Here is a 19528-nt window from a genome sequence, read left to right as displayed (position 1 = left end):
CCATGGAAAGGAAGCAAAGGGCCTAGTTGTATCACCGTGGAAACAAAGCCTGCGGCCCTGCTCCCGTTGCCATGGTAACGAAGCCCGAGGCCTACTCCTGTTACCACGGAAACAAAGCCTGCGGCCTCCCGCTGTCACCATGGAAACGCAGCCTAAGGCCTACTCCAGTCTCCACAGCAACACAGCCTGCGGCCTTCCAACAGTCGCCATGGCAACGAAGCCTGCAGCCAGCTCCAGCCGCCCTATGGCAGTGCAAAGCGCCAATAAAACCCAAAGTCCATTAAGAGTTCGGAAGCGGTGATTCTTTTCCTGAATAATTTTTTATGTCTGACAAAGCTTTTGTTACGGAGCCGGTTTTAGCGCTTCGGCAGAAGCGGAAGTGCGGATGAGGAAAGGGCGGGGCTATGTGGACAGGGCGCATGCGCAGAGTGGCGCGACGCAGAAAACCGGAGGTGGGACCGTCGAGGCGGCCGGAAGTGGGAGCATAGCGGCGCCGGAAGTGGGAACATGGCGGCCGCGCTGGAGCGATGGGTGGCGGGGGAGCTGCAGGAGCTGCTGGGGATGAGCGGCCGCCACGTCCCCGCTTTTCCTGGTAGCTCTGGCGCGGCGGAGCCGGAGCGTAGAGGAGCTGCTGGAGCGGCTGAGGGGAGACGGAGGGGCGCTGCGGGTGGAGGAGCCGCGCGTCAGGGAGTTCGCGAGGGAGCTGTGGGGAAAGGTGCGCGGGCCGGGCTCCGGAGAGGGGGGAGGAGCTTCCGGGGGGGAGGGCGGGACTTGGTGGAACGGGCTTCCGGTTTGAGTGCGTGGGGTTTCCGGTTTGAATGAGTGGAGCATCGGTGGGAATGGGAGGAGCTTGGGGGGCGGGGCTTATCGTATGGGGGTGGGGCGTAAAGAGGGGAGGAGGTCATGTGATTGCCTGGGGGGTCATGAGAGGCAGGGGGTGTGGCCTATAGGAAGACAAGCATGTTTTTTCAGTATGTGGGCGGGGCTTGGGGTGGAGCTTATTGGGTGGGGGTGGGGCTTAAAGAGGGGGCAGCTTCTGAGATTGGTGCGGGGGCATGGCAGGGGGCGTGGCCTATAGGAAGACAAGCATGGCTTCTATTGCGCTGGAGTGGTTTGTGGGCGTGGCCATGCTAAGATATGGGCGTGGCTTACATCGGGGGCGGGGTTTATCAGTGAATGTGGCAGAGTGTGGGTTGGCCGCTGCCAATTGTGTTCCTGTCAGCGATTGGCCATTACAAGGTGGGTGTGGCCAAGAAAGGGGGGAGGGGGGCGTGGCCAAAGAAAAGGGGGCGTGACCTAACGAAAAGCCCCGCCCCCCAGGTGCCCCGAGAGCCCCCCAAGGAGCCCCCAGGGCGGGCAGCCGAGAGGGCAGCCCTGGAGCTGCAGCGTCGCAGTCAAGGTTACCGCCCCATAGAGAGCGACGATGAGGATGATGAGGGGAGGTCCGACCCCGTCCCCGCCCCACAGCGTCGTCGCCGTCGCCATCTGCGCCGTCGCCGATCCGAATCGCCCGACAAGGAGAGCCCCGAGCCGTCCCCAGCACCGTCAGTAGGGCTGGGGTCAGGGGAAGCACGGAGATTGGGGTCGGGGTGGTTGCTGGGGTTCTTTCGGGGTCCTCTTGGTTCTTGGGGTCCTCATCATTATTGGGGTCCTGTTGGGTTCCTATGGGTTTATTGGGGTCTTGTTGGGGTCCTCTTGGTTCTTGGGGTCCTCCTCATTATTGGGGCCCTATTGGGTTCCTATGGGTTTATTGGGGTCCTGTTAGGTTCCTGTTGGTTGTGGGGGTCCTCTGCATTATTGGGGTCCTGGTGGGTTCCTATGGGTTTTTGGGGTCCTCTTCATTAATTGGGGTCCTGTTGGGTTCCTATGGGTTTTGGGGTCCTTTTGGGTTCCTGTTGGTTGTTGGGGTCCTCTTCATTATCGGGGTCCTGTTGGGTTCCTTTTGGCTATTGAGGTCCTCTTCATTATTGGGGTCCTGTTGGGTTCCTATGGGTTTTGGGGTCCTATTGGGTTCCTCTTGGTTGTTGGGTTCCTCTTCATTATTGGGGTCCAGTTGGGTTCTTTTTGGTTATTGGGGTCCTCTTCATTATTGGGGTCTTGTTGGGTTCTTCTTGGTTATTGGGGTCCTGTTGGGTTCCTCTTGGTTTTTGGGGTCCTCTTCATTATTGGGGTCCTGTTGGGCTCCTGTTGGTTCTTGGGGTCCACTTCATTATTGGGGTTCTTTTGGATTCTTCTTGGTTTTTAGGGGTCCTGTTGGGTTCCTCTTGGTTGTTTTGGGGTCTGGTTGTTGATTGGGTCTTCTGGATGGGATTTAGGGGTCCTTGTATGGGATTTGATTGGTTTGTGGTTGGGATTGGGCCTTCTGGATGGGATTTCGGGGTCCCTGGGTGGGATTTGAGGGGTTTGTGGTTGAGATTGGGTCTTCTGGATGGGATTTAAGCGACCCTATTCATTATTGGGGTCCTGTTGGGGTCTTCTTGGTTGTTGTGTTCCTATTGGTTAATGGGGATCTCTTGGGTTCCTGTTGGTTGTTGGCATCTTGTTGGGCTCCTGTTGGTTGTTGGGGTCCTCTTCATTATTGGGGTTGTGTTGGATTCCTATGGGTTTTGGGGTCCTTTGGGGTCTTCTTGGTTCTTGGGGTCCTCTTCATTATTGGGGTTGTGTTGGGTTCCTATGGGTTTATTGGGGTCCTGTTGGGGTCTTCTTGGTGTTCCTACTGGTTATTGGGGTTCTCTTGGATTCCTGTTGGTTCTTTTGGGATTACTGGAGCTCTTCTTTGGGTTTTGGGATCCACTTTTTGGGTTCCTGTTGGTTATTGGGTACCTATTGGGTTTCAGTAGGCCGTTGGGTTCGTTTTGGGGTTCTTTTGGGGTTATAGGAGCTCTCCTTTAGGTTTTGGGGTCCTCTCATTGGGTTCTTTTGGGTAATGGGGTTCCTGTTGGGTTTCAGTAGGTTGTTGGGTTCTTTTGAGTTCTTTTGGGATTACTGGAGCTCTTCTTTGGGTTTTGGGATCCACTTTTTGGGTTCCTGTTTTTTATTGGGTTCCTGTTGGGTTTCAGTAGGTTGTTGGGTTCTTTTTTGGGTTCTTTTGGGGTTACAGGAGCTCTCCTTTGGGTTTTGGGGTCCACTTATTGGGTTCTTTTGATTAATGGGTTCCTGTTGGGTTTCATTACCTTGTTGGGTTCTTTTTTGGGTTCTTTTGGGGTTATAGGAGCTCTCCTTTGGGTTTTGGGGTCCACTTTTTGGGTTCCTGTTGGTTATTGGGTTCCTGTTGGGTTTCAGTAGGTTGTTGGGTTCTTTTTTGGGTTCTTTTGGGGTTGTAGGAGCTCTCCTTTGGGTTTTGGGGTCCTCTTATTTTGTTCTTCTGGGTTATGGGGTTCCTGTCGGGTTTCTCTCGGTCAGTAACTTTGTGTTGTCTTCTTTTGTGTCATGGGTGCCCACCATTTATTTTCAACACCCCGAAATATCCCTTCAGAGCTCCAGAACCCTCAGAAGAACCAGAGGCAGAATGGGAAGCGTCGGAACGGGAACGTCTTCGGGACCTGGAGGAACGCGACGCCTTTGCTGAACGTCTCCGCCGCCGCGACCGCGACCGCACGCGCAATGTCCTCACCCGCCCCGATGCCAAGGTCTTGGGGGGAGGGGGGCAGGAGGAATTTGGGGTCCCTGGGTGGGATTTAAGGGTCCCAACCGGGATTTAGGGGTTTTGTGGTTGGGGTTGGGTCTATTGGATGGGATTTAGGGGTCCTTGGGTGGGATTTGGGGCTTTTATTGGTGTTCCCGGATGGGATTTAGGGATCCCAACTGGGATTTGAGGGCTTTGTGGTTGGGATTGGGCCTTCTGGATGGGATTTAGGGGTCCTTGGATGGGATTTGAGGGGCCCTTGGTTGGGGTTGGGCCTTCTGGATGGGATTTAGGGGTCCTTGGGTGGGATTTTAGGCTTTTATTGGTGTTCCTGGATGGGATTTAGGGATCCCCACTGGGATTTGAGGGTTTTGTGGTTGGGATTGGGCCTTCTGGATGGGATTTAGGGGTCCTTGGATGGGATTTGAGGGGCCCTTGGTTGGGGTTGGGCCTTCTGGATGGGATTTAGGGGTCCTTGGGTGGGATTTGAGGCTTTTATTGGTGTTCCCGGATGGGATTTAGGGATCCCAACTGGGATTTGAGGGTTTTGTGGTTGGGATTGGGCCTTCTGGATGGGATTTAGGGGTCCCTGGGTGGGATTTGAAAGGTCCATGGTTGGTGTTGGGCCTTCTGGATGGTATTTAGGGGTCCTTGGGTGGGATATTAGGGTTTTGTGGTTGGGTTTGGGCCTTCTGGATGGGATTTAGGGTTCCCTGGGTAGAGACAGAGGTAGTTGATGCTCTCGTTGGTGTTCCCCGATAGGATTTCTGGGTTTTTAGATGGGGTTAGAATGGGATCTAAGGGTCACTGGTTGGGAGTGGGGATTCCGGATGAGATTTTGGAATCGTGAATGGGATTTAGGGTTGGTCGGAAGTTATTTGGGGGTCTCTGGTTGGGATTTGGGGCCTCACCCCGTTTCCTTTCTTCCCCCATTCCCAGGCCTATGAAGAAGCCCAAAAACGCCTCAAAGTTGCTGAAGAAGACCAAAAAACCATGGTGAGCCCCCAAAAATATTCCCAACACCCAACCAAACCCCACTAATCCTGAATCCTCTTCCAGTGGATCCCCTAAAACCCCAAATCCACTCGATCTGTAGGTTCCCAAGCTCCAAGACCCAACCAAACCCCTCTAATCCTAAATCCTCTTCCAATGGATCCCCCAAAACCCCAAATCCACTCAATCTCCACATCCCCGATCTCCAAGACCCAACCAAACCCCTTTAATCCCAAATCCTCTTCCAATGGATCCCCCCAAACCCCAAATCCACTTGATCTTTAAGTTCCCAAGTTCCAAGACCCAACCAAACCCCTCTAATTCTGAATCCTCTTCCAATGGATCCCCTAAAACCCCAAATCCACTCGATCTCCACATCCCTGATCTCCCACACCCAACCAAACCCCTTTAATCCCAAATCCTCTTCCAATGGATCCCCCCAAACCCCAAATCCACTCGATCTGTAGGTTCCCAAGCTCCAAGATCCAACCAAACCCCTCTAATCCTGAATCCTCTTCCAATGGATCCCCCCAAACCCCAAATCCACTCGATCTGTAGGTTCCCAAGCTCCAAGATCCAACCAAACCCTTCTAATCCTAAATCCTCTTCCAATGGATCCCCTAAAACCCCCAAATCCACTCGATCTCTGGGTTCCGAAGCTCCAAGACCCAACCAAACCCCTTTAATTCCAAATCCTCTTCCAGTGGATCCCCTAAAACCCCAAATCCACACGATCTCCACATCCCCGATCTTCCACACCCAACCAAACCCCTCTAATCCTGAATCCTCTTCCAATGGATCCCCCCAAACCCCAAATCCACTCAATCTGTAGGTTCTGAAGCTCCAAGATCCAACCAAACCCTTCTAATCCTGAATCCTCTTCCAATGGATCCCCCCAAACCCCAAATCCACTCAATCTGTAGGTTCTGAAGCTCCAAGACCCAACCAAACCCCTTTAATCCTAAATCCTCTTCCAATGGATCCCCCCAAGCCCCAAATCCACTCAATCTCTAGGTTCTGAAACTCCAAGATCCAACCAAACCTCTCTAATCCTGAATCCTCTTCCAATGGATCTCCTAAAAGCCCAAATCCACTTGATTTCTAGGTTCTGAAGCTCCGAGGTCCAACCAATTTCTCTAATCCTAAATCCTCTTCCAATGGATCCCCCCAAAACCCCAAATCCACCCAACCCAACCCCGCTCATCCCAAATCCCACTCCCATGGATTCCCCCCCACCCCAAACCCTGAATCCATCCCAAATCCATCCTCAGGTTCCCGAGCTCCGAAAGAAATCCCGACGGGAATATTTGGCCAAAAGGGAACGGGACAAACTGGAGGAGCTGGAAGCGGAGATTGCTGACGAGGAATATCTTTTTGGGGAAGAAACCCTAACGAGTTCCGAGCGTCGGGAGCTGGAATACAAGCGGAGAGTGCGGGATTTGGCACGGGAATACAAGAGGGCGGGAGAGAAGGAAAAGCTGGAGAAGAGCAACCGCTACTACATGCCTGAGGAGACACGGGATAAGGTGGGCAGGGAGGGGGAGCGGTGGGGTGGGGGGGGTTGGGACTGAAAATCACAAATTCGAGGTGGTTTTGGGGGAGTTGGGAATGAAAATCCCAACCGCTTGGCTGTTTGGGACTGAAAATCCCAACTACTTGTTGGTTTGGGACTGAAAATCCCAACCACTTGGCAGTTTGGGACTGAAAATCCCAACTACTTGTTGGTTTGGGACTGAAAATCCCAACCACTTGTTGGTTTGGGACTGAAAATCCCAACTACTTGTTGGTTTGGGACTGAAAATCCCAACTACTTGTTGGGTTGAGACTGAAAATCCCAACCACTTGTTGGGTTGGGACTGAAAATCCCCACTACTCAATGGATTGGGAGTGAAAATCCCAACTACATGTTGGGTTGGGACTGGAAATCCCAACCACTCGCTGGTTTGGGACTGAAAGTCCCAACTACTCACTGGTCAGGGACTGAAAATCCCAACTACGTGATGGTTTTGGGGAGTGTTGGGACTGAAAATCCCAACTACTCGCTGGTTAGGGACTGAAAATGCCAACTACGTGCTGGTTTTGAGGGGGTTGGGAATGAAAATCCCAACTACATGCTGGTTTGGGACTGAAAATCCCAAATTCTCGTTGACTTTGGGGGTGTTGGGAATGAAAATCCCAACTACTCACTGGTTTGGGACTGAAAATGCAATTTTTGCATGGTTTGAGGTCTTTGGGCACAAAAAATCCCCAATTTGGGACAATTTTTGCATGATTTGAGGTCTTTGGGCACCAACAGTCCTGAATTTGGGGCAGTTTTGGGCTGATTTGAGATCTTTGGGCACTGAAAATCCTCAATTTGGGACAATTTTGGGCTGATTTGAGGTCTTTGGGCATCAAAAACCCACAATTTTGGGCAGTTTTGGGCTGATTTGAGGTCTTTGGGCACCAACAATCCCCAATTTGGGGCAATTTTGGGGTGATTTGGGGTCTTTGGGCACCAACAATCCCCAATTTGGGGCAATTTTGGGCTGATTTGAGATCTTTGGGTACCAACCATCCCAATTTGGGGCATTTTTAAGCTGATTTGAGGTCTTTGGGCATCAAAAACCCACAATTTGGGGCAATTTTGGGCTGATTTGAGGTCTTTGGGTACCAACAACCCCGTTTTGGGGCAATTTTGGGGTGATTTGAGGTCTTTGGGCACCAAAAATCTCCCATTTTGGGGCAATTTTGGGGTGATTTGGGGTCTTTGGGCACCAAAAATCCCCAATTTGGGGCGATTTTTGCATGGTTTGGGGTCTTTGAACACCAAAAATCCCCAATGTGGGGCATTTTGGGGCTGATTTGAGGTATTTCACCACCAAAACCCCCAATTCTGCCCATTTCCCGCCCCGTTTTTGTCTCTTTTTCCCCTCATTTCTCTCCATCCCTATTCAGAAAATCCCAGAACGCGAGGATCCCGGTGCAGAGGAGGAACGTTTGGCCCCCAGGGATGAGCAAAGGCGATGGGAAGAGGAAAGGATGGGGGCTGCAGCTCTGCGTTTCGGGGCTCGTGATGCCGCCCAGCGTCGACCCCCCCCCGATTACGACTTCATCCTGGAGGAGGATGAGATGATTCAGTTTGTCAGCGCCGTGCAGATGAAGGGCACAGAACCTGAGAAGGTGTTTGGGGAGGGTTTGGGGGGCAGAAATGGGGGATCTGGGGGGTCCTGGGAGGGATAAAGGGGGATTTGAGGAGGTTGGGGGGCAGAAATGGGGGATTTGGGGTTCCTGGGAGGGATAAAGGGGGATTTGAGGGGGTTGGGGGGGCAGAAATGGGGGATCTGGGGGGTCCTGGGAGGGTTCATGGGCTTCTGATTGGGTCGGAGGGGCAGAAATGGGGGATCTGAGGGGTCCTGGGAGGGATAAAGGGGGATTTGAGGGGGTTGGGGGGGCAGAAACAGGGGATCTGCAGGGTCCTGGGAGGGATAAAGGGGCTTTGAGGGGGTTGGGGGGGATTTGGGGGTCCTGGGAGGGATAAAGGGCCTTTGAGGGGGTTGGGGGGGCAGAAATGGGGGATTTGGGGGGGTTGGGAGGGACAAAGGGGCTTGTGAGGGGGTTGAGGGGCAGAAATGGGGGATCTGGGGGGTGCTGGGAGGGATAAAGGGGGATTTGAGGGGGTTGGGGGAGGAAGGAATAGGGGATTTGGGGGTCCTGGGTGGGATAAAGGGCTTTTGAAGGGGTTGGGGGGGATTTAGGTGGCAGAAATGGGGGATTTGGGGGGTTGGGAGGGTTAAAGGGGCTTTTGAGAGGGTTGGGGGGGGCAGAAGTGGGGGATCTGAGGGTCGTGGGAGGTATTTAGGGGCAATAAATGGGGTTTTGGGGGTCCTGGGTGGTATTTGGGGGCTCTAAATGGGGGATTTGGGGCTGTGGATGGTGGTCTCGATCCCCCTGGGTGAGTTTTGGGGGTCTGACGTTGGATTTGGGACCCAGGAAGCCCCCGCCCCGGTGCCGGAATCAGAACGTCGTCGTCGTTCAGCTCAGGAGGTTCGTCGCTCCCTTCCCATTTTCCCTTACCGGGATGAATTGGTGGCTGCCATCAACCAGCATCAAATCCTGGTGATAGAAGGGGAAACTGGATCTGGGAAGACCACCCAAATCCCCCAATATCTTCACGAGGAGGTGGGAATGGGGTTATGGGGGGCTGGGGGGGGAGATAGAGGGGGTGGGGGGCAATAAGGCATGGATTTGGGGGAGTTATGGGGGGAGGGGGGCAAATTAGGGGGCTGGGGCAATAGGGGATGAGATGGGGGGGTAATGGGGGGTTGGGGGTGGAGATAAAGGGGCTGGGGGCAATAGGGGATGGATTTGGGGGGGTTGAAGGGGCTGTGGGGGGCAAATAAAGGGGCTGGGGGGCAGAAGGGGAGGGGATGGGGGGTATTGGGGGGTTATGGGGGGAAAAAAAGGTGCTGGGGGCAATAGGGGATGGATTTGGGGGGGGTTGAAAGGGAGGTGGGGGCAAATAAAGGGGTTGGGGGGCAATAGGGGAGGAGATGAGGGGTAATGGGGGTTATGGGGGACTGGGGGGGCAAATAAAGTGGCTGGGGGGCAGTAGGGGAGGGGATGGGGAGTATTATGGGGGGTTGGGGGGGAGATAAAGGGCTTGGGGGGCAATAGGGAATGAATTTGGGGGGTTATGGGGGGCTATGGAGGGGGTGGGGGGGAAAATAAAGGGGCTGGGGGCAGTAGGGGATGGATTTGGGGGGGTTGGAGGGGAGGAGGGGGGCAAATAAAGGGGTTGGGGGCAGTAGGGGAGGAGATGGGAGGTTATGGGGGGTAATGGGGGGTGGGGGGGTAAATAAAGGGGCTGGGGGCAGTAGTGGATGGATTTGGGGGTTTGGAGGGGAGGAGGGGGGCAAATAAAGGGGTTGGGGGGCAGTAGGGGAGGGGATGGGGGGTAATGGGGGGGTTGGGGGTGGAGATAAAGGGGTTGGGGGGCAATAGGGGGTGGATGTGTGGGGTTATGGGTGGTTATGGGGGTGGGGGGCAAATAATGGGGCTGGAGGGCAATAGGGGATGGATTTGGGGGGGGTTGGGGGGTTGACTGTGAGGTAGGGGGCAAATAAAGGGATTGGGGTGGGGGGGTTTGGGGCATTATGGAGGGGGTATGGGGGCAGATCAAGGGCTTGGGAGGCATTAGGAGGATGGGGGGGGAGTGTGGGGGGGCCATAAAGGGGATGGGGGGCAATAGGGGGTGAATGTGTGGGGTTATGGGGGCTATTGGGGGGTGGGGGGCAAATAATGGGGCTGGGGGCAGTAGGGGATGGATTTGGGGGTTTGGAGGGGAGGAGGGGGGCAAATAAAGGGGTTGGGGGGCAGTAGGGGAGGGGATGGGGGGTAATGGGGGGGATGGGGGTGGAGATAAAGGGGTTGGGGGGCAATAGGGGGTGGATGTGTGGCGTTATGGGTGGTTATGGGGGTGGGGGGCAAATAATGGGGCTGGGGGCAATAGGGGATGGATTTGGGGGGTTATGGGGGGCTATGGAGGGGTTGGGGGCTAAATAAAGGGGCTGGGGGGCAATAGGGGATGGATTTGGGGGTTTGGAGGGGAGGAGGGGGGCAAATAAAGGGGTTGGGGGGCAACAGGGGAGGGGATGGGGGGTAATGGGGGGGATGGGGGTGGAGATAAAGGGGTTGGGGGGCAATAGGAGGTAGATGTGTGGGTTTATGGGGGGTATTGGGGTGTGGGGGGCAAATAATGGGGCTGGGGGGCAATAGGGGATGGATTTGGGGGGGGTTGGGGGGTTGATGGTGAGGTGGGGGGGCAAATAAAGGGATTGGGGTGGGGGGGTTTGGGGCATTATGGAGGGAGTACAGGGGCAGATCAAGGGCTTGGGGGGCATTAGGAGGGTGGGGGGCAGTGTGGGGGGGCCATAAAGGGGTTGGGGGCAATAGGGGGTGAATGTGTGGGGTTATGGGGGACATTGGGGGGTGGGGGGCAAATAATGGGGCTGGGGGCAGTAGGGGATGGATTTGGGGGTTTGGAGGGGTGGAGGGGGGCAAATAAAGGGGTTGGGGGGCAGTAGGGGAGGGGATGGGGGGTAATGGAGGGGTTGGGGGTGGAGATAAAGGGGTTGGGGGGCAATAGGGGATGGATTTGGGGGTTTGGAGGGGAGGAGGGGGGCAAATAAAGGGGTTGGGGGGCAGTAGGGGCGGAGATGGGGGGTTATGGCGGGGTTGGGGGTTGAGATAAAGGGGTTGGGGGGCAATAGGGGGTAGATGTGTGGGTTTATGGGGGGTATTGGGGGGTGGGGGGCAAATAATGGGGCTGGGGGGCAATAGGGGATGGATTTGGGGGGGGTTGGGGGGTTGATGGTGAGGTGGGGGGGCAAATAAAGGGATTGGGGTGGGGGGGTTTGGGGCATTATGGAGGGAGTACAGGGGCAGATCAAGGGCTTGGGGGGGCATTAGGAGGGTGGGGGGGGAGTGTGGGGGGGCCATAAAGGGGTTAGGGGGCAATGGAAGCCCCCCCCCCCCAGCCCTATATTTGCCTCCCCCCCCCCCAGGGGTACACACGGCAGGGGATGAAGATTGGGGTGACGCAGCCAAGGCGCGTGGCTGCCATGAGCGTGGCTGCACGGGTGGCCGTGGAGATGGGCACCAAACTGGGCAACGAGGTGACAAATGGGGGGGGGTCGGGGGTGGGGGGGGGCCAGGGGGGGTTAGGGGGGTGTATGGGGTGGGGGAGGGTCGATGGGATGTGGGGGGTGACGGGGGGATTTGGGGGTAAGGGGGGGTATTGGGATATGGGGGTAAGGGGGGACATTGGGGGGCATTGGGGACATGGAGGGGTGGGGGGGGGTCAAGGGGGGTCGGGGGGGTGTATGGGGTGGGGGGGTCAATGGGATGTGGGGGGTAAGGGGGGGATTTGGGGGTAAGGAGGGGTATTGGGATGTGGGGGCATAGGGGGGACATTGGGGGGCATTGGGGGGGCATTGGGGACATGGAGGGGTGAGGGGGGGTCAAGGGGGGTCGGGGGGGTGTATGGGGTGGGGGGATCAATGGGATGTGGGGGGTAAGGGGGGGATTTGGGGGTAAGGAGGGGTATTGGGATGTGGGGGCATAGGGGGGACATTGGGGGGCATTGGGGGGGCATTGGGGACATGGAGGGGTGAGGGGGGGTCAAGGGGGGTTGGGGGTGTATGGGGTGGGGGGGGTCAATGGGATGGGGGGGGTAAGGGGCGGATTTGGTGGTAAGGAGGGGTATTGGGATATGGGGGCATAGGGGGGACATTGGGGGGCATTGGGGACATCAGGGGAATGTGGGGACATTGGGGCGGTGAGGGGGGTCCGGGGGGGTCAGGGGGGGTGTATGGGGTGGGGGAGGGTCGATGGGATGTGGGGGTGAGGGGGGGATTTGGGGGTAAGGGGGGGTATTGGGATATGGGGGTAAGGGGGGACATTGGGGGGCATTGGGGGGACATTGGGGACATGGAGGGGTGAGGGGGGGGTCAAGGGGGGTCGGGGGGGTGTATGGGGTGGGGGGGGTCAATGGGATGTGGGGGGTAAGGGGGGGATTTGGGGGTAAGGGGTGGTATTGGGATATGGGGGCATAGGGGGGACATTGGGGGGGCATTGGGGACATGGGTGAGGGGGGTCAGGGGAGGGGTGTATGGGGTGGGGGGGTCACTGGGATGTGGGGGGTGAGGGGGGATGTAGGGATATTGGGGGGTGATGGGGGATATTGGGATATGGGGGCATCAGATGGGGCGGTGAGGGGGGTCTGGGGGGGTCAGGGGGGTGGGGGGGGGGTCACTGGAGGGTAAGGGGGGATATAAGGACACTGGGGGACATGGGGACGATGGGGGACAATGGGAGCTGGGGACATCAAAGGGATATGGGGACATCAGGACGCGGGGACACTGGGGGACATGGGGACATCAGGGGATATGGGGACATGGGGGGACATGGGGACACCAGGATGTGGGGACGCTGGGGGTCATTGGGACATGGGGACATTGTGGGACATGGGGACATGGGGGGGATGTGGGGACATCAGGGGACATTGGGATTTGGGGACATCAAAGGAATATGGGGACATCAGGACGCGGGGACACTGGGGGATATGGGGACATGGGGGGGACATGGGGACACTGGGGACACTGGAAACACTTGGGGTCAGTGGGACATGGGGACTGTGGGACATGGGGACACGTGGGTGATGTGGGAACATCAGGGGACATTGGGATTTGGGGACATCAGGGGGATACGGGGACGTGGGAGGGACATGGGGACAGCAGGATGTGGGGACAGTGGGGGTCAGTGGGACACTGGGGGACACTGGGGGGATATGGGGACATGGGAGGGATATGGGGACAGCAGGATGTGGGGACAGTGGGGGTCAGTGGGACACTGGGGGACATTGGGGGGATATGGGGACATGGGAGGGACATGGGGGCAGCAGGATGTGGGGACAATGGGGGTCAGTGGGACACTGGGGGACACTGGGGGGATATGGGGACATGGGAGGGACATGGGGACAGCAGGACATGGGGACAGTGGGGTCAGTGGGACACTGGGGGACACTGGGGGGATATGGGGACATGGGAGGGACATGGGGGCAGCAGGATGTGGGGACAATGGGGGTCAGTGGGACACTGGGGGACACTGGGGGGATATGGGGACATGGGAGGGACATGGGGACAGCAGGACATGGGGACAGTGGGGTCAGTGGGACACTGGGGGACACTGGGGGGATGTGGGGACAATGGGGGGTCAATGGGAGCCTGGGGGACATTGGGGGGATACGGGGATGTGGGAGGGACATGGGGACAGCAGGACATGGGGACAGTGGGGGTCAGTGGGACACTGGGGGACATTGGGGGGATATGGGGACATGGAGAGATCAGTGAGAGGTGAAGACGTGGTGGGGGACACGGAGCTGTACGTTGTCCATGGGGACGTGCTGGGGACATTTGGGGACGGCCGTGTGACACGTTGGGGACGTTTGGGGACCCCCAGGTGGGGTACAGCATCCGGTTTGAGGACTGCACGTCGGAGCGCACGGTGCTGAAGTACATGACGGATGGGATGCTGCTGAGGGAGTTCCTCACCGAGCCCGACCTGGCGTCGTACAGGTGGCCCTGGGGACAGTGGGGACATCGGGGGCGTTGGGGGCATTGAGGCTGTTGGGGACGTTGGGGGCTTTGGGGACAATGGGGGCATTGGGGCTGCTGGGGACACTGGGGGCGTTGGGAGCGTTGGGGACCCAACCCAACGTCCCTACACCCGACACATCGTCCCCAAATCCATCTCAACGTCCCCAAATCCACCCCAATGTCACCAAACCCATCTCAACATCCCCAAACACACCCCAGCATCCCCAAACCCAACTCAACGTCCCCAAATCCACCCCAACGTCCCCAAATCCACCCCAATGTCCCCAAATCCACCCCAACGTCCCCAAATCCACTTCAATGTCCCCAAACCCACCCCAACGTCCCCAAACCCATCTCAACCTCCCCAAACCCATCTCAACCTCCCCAAATCCAACTCAACATCCTCAAATCCACCCCAACATCCCCAAACCCAACACGTCATCCCCAAGTCCATCTCAGTGTCCCCAAATCCATCCCAACGTCCCCAAACCCATCTCAACCTCCCCAAACACACCCCAATGTCCCCAAACCCAACTCAACCTCCCAAAATCCATCCCAACGTCCCCAAATCCATCTCAGTGTCCCCAAACCCACCCCAACGTCCCCAAACCCATCTCAACCTCCCCAAATCCAACTCAACATTCTCAAATCCACCCCAACATCCCCAAACCCAACACGTTGTCCCCAAATCCATCTCAACGTCCCCAAATCCATCCCAACGTCCCCAAACCCAACACATCGTCCCCAAGTCCATCTCAGTGTCCCCAAACCCATCTCAACGTCCCCAAACCCAACTCAACCTCCCCAAATCCAACTCAATGTCCCCAAACCCAACACGTCGTCTCCAAATCCATCCCAGTGTCCCCAAATCCATCCCAGTGTCCCAAAATCCATCCCAGCGTCCCAAAATCCATCCCAGCGTCCCCAAACCCATCTCAACCTCCCCAAACACACCCCAATGTCCCCAAATCCAATTCAACGTCCTCAAACCCATCTCAACGTCCCCAAACCCAACTCAACCTCCCCAAATCCAACTCAACGTCCCCAAACCCAACACGTCGTCTCCAAATCCATCCCAGTGTCCCCAAATCCATCCCAGTGTCCCAAAATCCATCCCAGCGTCCCCAAACCCATCTCAACCTCCCCAAACACACCCCAATGTCCCCAAATCCAATTCAACGTCCTCAAACCCATCTCAACGTCCCCAAACCCAACTCAACCTCCCCAAATCCAACTCAACGTCCCCAAACCCAACACGTCGTCTCCAAATCCATCCCAGTGTCCCCAAATCCATCCCAGTGTCCCAAAATCCATCCCAGCGTCCCCAAACCCATCTCAACCTCCCCAAACACACCCCAATGTCCCCAAATCCAATTCAACGTCCTCAAACCCATCTCAACATCCCCAAACCCAACTCAACCTCCCCAAATCCAACTCAACGTCCCCAAACCCAACACGTCGTCTCCAAATCCATCCCAGTGTCCCAAAATCCATCCCAACGTCCCCAAACCCATCTCAACCTCCCAAAATCCCCAGCGTCCCCAAACCCACCCCAACGTCCCCGAATCCCCCCGCAGCGTCATCATGGTGGACGAGGCCCACGAGCGCACGCTGCACACGGACGTTCTCTTTGGGCTGGTGAAGGACATCGCTCGGTTCCGACCCGAGCTGAAGGTCCTGGTGGCCTCGGCCACTTTGGACACCCAAAGGTTCTCCGCCTTCTTCGACGACGCTCCCGTCTTCCGCATCCCCGGGCGTCGCTTCCCTGTAGACATCTACTACACCAAGGTGGGGGGTGGGGGGGGTCTTGGGGTCTTTGGGGGGTCTTGGAGATGTTGGGGTTTTGGAGGGTGTTGGGATCTTGGGGTCTTGGGGGTCTTGGAGGACGTTGAGGTCTTGGGGACCTTGGGGTCTTGGAGGATGTTGGGATATTGGGGTCCTTGGGGTCTTGGAGGATGTTGGGGTCTTGGGGACTTTGGGGTCTTGGAGGACGTTGGGGTCTTGGGGACTTTGGGGTCTTGGAGGATGTTGGGATCTTGGGATCTTGGGGGTCTTGGAGGACGTTGAGGTCTTGGGAACCTTGGGGTCTTAGAAGATGTTGGGGTCCTGGGGACTTTGGGGTCTTGGAGGATGTTCGGATATTGGGGTCCTTGGGGTCTTGGAGGATGTTGGGGTCTTGGGGACTTTGGGGTCTTGGGGGTCTTGGAGGACGTTGAGGTCTTGGGGGTCTTGGAGGATGTTGGAATCTTGGGGTCCTTGGGGTCTTGGAGGACGTTGGGGTCTTGGGGTCCTTGGGGTCTCGGAGGATGTTGGGGTCTTAGAGGATGTTGGGGTCTTGGGGACTCTGGGGTCTGGGAGGATGTTGGGGTCTTAGAGGATGTTGGGGTCCTGGGGACTTTGGGGTCTTGGAGGATGTTGGGATCTTGGGATCCTTGGAGTCTTGGGGGATGTTGGGGTCTTGGAGGACACTGGGGAACTTGGTGTCTTGGAGGCATTGGGGGACATGGGGACAGGGGGGAATGGAGATGTGGGGGGATATGGGGGAATATGAGGGGATGGGGGAGAATATGGGGGGATATGGGGACGTGAGAGGATGGGGGGATATGGGGGGGCTGGAGATGTGGGGGGGTATGGGCGGATGGGGGGGTATGGGGACATGGGGGGATGGAGATGTGGGGTGAATATGGGCGGACAGGGGGGATATGGGGCCATGGGGGAATATGGGGCGATATGGAGACATGGGAGGATATGAGGGTATGGGGATATGGGGGGATGTGGGGGGGATATGGGGAATATGGGTACATGGGGGAATATGGGGCGATATTGGGATATGGGAGGATATGAGGGTATGGGGATATGGCGGGATGTGGGGGGGATATGGGAGGATATGGGGAATATGGGGGCATGGGGGAATATGGGGACATGGGGGGGGATATGGGGACATATGGGGGATATGGGAGGATATGGGGGAATATGGGGGGATATGGGGACATGAGAGGGTGGGGGGATATGGGGGGATGGAGATGTGGGGGGGATATGAGGGGATATGGGAGGATATGAGGGAATATGGGGACATGGGGGGGGATATGGGGACGTGTGGGTTTGCCCTCTGATGTCCCCTCCCCACATCCCCCCCCCCCCCTCCCCATTTCTCCCCATCCCAGGCACCCGAGGCCGATTACCTGGAGGCCTGTGTGGTGTCAGTGCTGCAGATCCACGTCACGCAGCCCCCGGGGGACATCCTGGTCTTCCTCACTGGGCAGGTGGGCTTCCCTCCCCCCCCCACGACCACCAACCCCCCCCCCCCCCACTGTCTCTCCCCGCCTCATCTCCCTGCTGTCCCCACACCCATGGGGCATCTGCATCCCTCTGATGTCCCCCATTATGCGGTTCTTGATACCCCCCCCCCCCAAACAGGAGGAGATTGAGGCGTGTGTGGAGCTGCTGCAGGAGCGCTGCCGCCGCCTGGGCTCCAAGATGGCGGAGCTGCTGGTGCTGCCCATCTATGCCAACCTCCCCTCCGACATGCAGGCTCGTATCTTTGAGCCCACGCCGCCGGGAGCCCGCAAGGTGAGCGTTGTCCCTTTAAGAGAAAGGTTGGGGTCTCTTTAAGTCAGCGGGTGGGCCCACCACACTGAGTGCGTGTTGCCCCTTTAAGAGGGGGTGTGGCCTGGGGAGGGGAGTTGCCCCTTTAAGAAAGGGTGCGGACCCACTTCATAGAAAAGGCATTGCCCTTTTAAGGGAGAGTGTGGCAGGGGAGGCCAGAAATGGACAGGAAGTGGGCGTGGTTTTATTCAGGCGCACCCCGGAAGTGGGCGGTGCTTTCTCGTGAATGTGCCCCGGAAGTGGGCGTGGCTTAAGGAGGCGTGGACCGGAATTTAGCATAGTTTTTCTCCACGTGCGTCCCTGGGTGGGAGTGGGCGTGGCTTATCGATGTTTCAGCCCGGAAGTGGGCGTGGCTTAGCGATGCATACCCTGCGGAAGTGGGCGTGGCTTTATCGCCACGTGTCCCGAAAAAGCAGGCTGGGCTTTATCGACGCGTGGACCGGAAGTGGGCGTGGCTTTCATCCATGTGCATCCCCGGGGGGGGGGGCGTGGGGGGGGGGAGAAGTGTTTGTGTGGCTTATTGATGTTTCAACCCAGAAGTTGTCGTGTCTTAACAAGCTGCAAAACGGAAGTGGGCGTGGCTTTGCTGGACATGTCCGTTCCGCCCCAGAACTGGGCGTGGCTTAAGGAGTCGTGTCCCCACCCCCGGAAGTGGGTGTGGCTTTGTGGGGGGGGGGGGGGGGGGGGGTGGCCTCCCGGAAGTAGGCGTGGCTTTTTGTGGGGTGTTTCCCCCGAAGTGGGTGTGGCTCAAGGAGGCGTGCCCCCGCCCCCAAAGTGGGTGTGACTTAATGAGCGTGACCCCGGAAGTGGGCGTGGCTTTTTGTGGGGGTGTGTTTCCCCAGCCGTGGGTGTGGCTCAAGGAGGTGTGTTCCCCCCACCCGGAAGTGGGCGTGGCTTAATGAGGCGTGACCCCGGAAGTGGGCGTGGCTTCTCGTTTCTCCCCACAGGTGGTGGTGGCAACGAACATCGCAGAGACGTCGCTGACCATCGATGGCATCGTTTACGTTTTGGACCCCGGGTTCTGTAAGCAGAAGAGTTACAGCGCCAGGACCGGCATGGAGTCCCTCATCGTCACTCCATGCTCCAGGGTAACAGCGCCCCCCTCTGACAGACCCGGGAACACAGAAAAGCACCCCATCACCTCATCGGAGTCCCATAAGAACCCCATAAGTACCCCATAAGAACCATGTAACTCCATCATCACTCATGTAACCCCGTAAGAACCCCATAAAACCATCTCATAATAGTGTGAACACCCCATAACCCCATAAGAACCTCATAACCCCCACAAGTACACCATCACCCCATAAGCACCCGATAACCCCATCATCACTCGCATAACCCCATAAGAACCCCATAAGAACCCCATAACCCCATAAAACCATCTCATAACAGCGTGAACCACCCCATAACCCCATAAGAACCCACCAGAACCCCATAAGAACCCCATCACCCCATAAGCACCCGATAACCCCATCATCACTCGCATAACCCCATAAGAACCCCATAAGAACCCCATAACCCTATAAAACCATCTCATAACCCCATGAACAAACCCCATAACCCCCATAAGAACCCCATAACTCCATAAGTACACCATCACCCCCATAAGCACTCCATAAGCACCCTGTAATCCCTCATCACTCACATAACCCCATAAGAGCCCCATAAGAAGCCCATAACCCCATAAAAACTATCTCATAACAGCGTGAACACCCCATAACCCATAAGAATCCTATAGCCCTATAAAACCATCTCGTAACCCCCACGACACACCCCCAGAACCCCACAAGCCCCCCATCGCCATCCCATAATACCCCCCCACAAGCCTCAGCCAATCAGAGTGCGGTTGACCTCACGCCCCACCGCCATCCCATAACACACCGCCATCCCATAATAAGCCCCCCCTGCAGCCCTCAGCCAATCAGCGCGCAGCTCAGCTCACACCCCACCGCCATTCCATAATACATCGCCATCCCATAATATCCCCCCCCCTGCAGCCCTCAGCCAATCAGCACACAGCTCGCCTCATGCCCCACCACCGCCATCCCCATAATATACTGCCATCCCGTAATACATTGCCATCCCCGTAATAATCTCCCCAGCAGCCCTCAGCCAATCAGCACGCAGCTCACCCCCCACTGCCATCCCATAATACACCACCATC

At 57.0% G+C, this 19528-nt stretch overlaps 1 protein-coding gene across 1 annotated transcript; it reads left to right on the top strand.

Moving 5' to 3' along the window:
- Window positions 1-507: 507 nt before the first annotated feature.
- LOC306957612 (pre-mRNA-splicing factor ATP-dependent RNA helicase DHX16-like) lies at window positions 508-18449 on the top strand (the record flags this gene model as incomplete). The annotated part of the gene is given in 14 exon segments (XM_079551095.1): window positions 508-585; window positions 587-715; window positions 1321-1544; window positions 3476-3629; window positions 4565-4621; window positions 5890-6144; window positions 7556-7780; window positions 8591-8779; window positions 11164-11274; window positions 13619-13734; window positions 15333-15543; window positions 16920-17018; window positions 17173-17325; window positions 18309-18449. Coding segments are annotated over 14 exon segments (2142 nt in total), but the record flags the coding sequence as incomplete, so codon positions are not given.
- Window positions 18450-19528: the final 1079 nt, after the last annotated feature.

Source organism: Tetrao urogallus, assembly GCF_951394365.1.
Source record: "Tetrao urogallus genome assembly, contig: scaffold_221, whole genome shotgun sequence".
Taxonomy (NCBI): domain Eukaryota; kingdom Metazoa; phylum Chordata; class Aves; order Galliformes; family Phasianidae; genus Tetrao; species Tetrao urogallus.
Note: the sequence above shows the minus strand (reverse complement) of the source record. Positions and strands in the feature narration are given on the sequence as shown.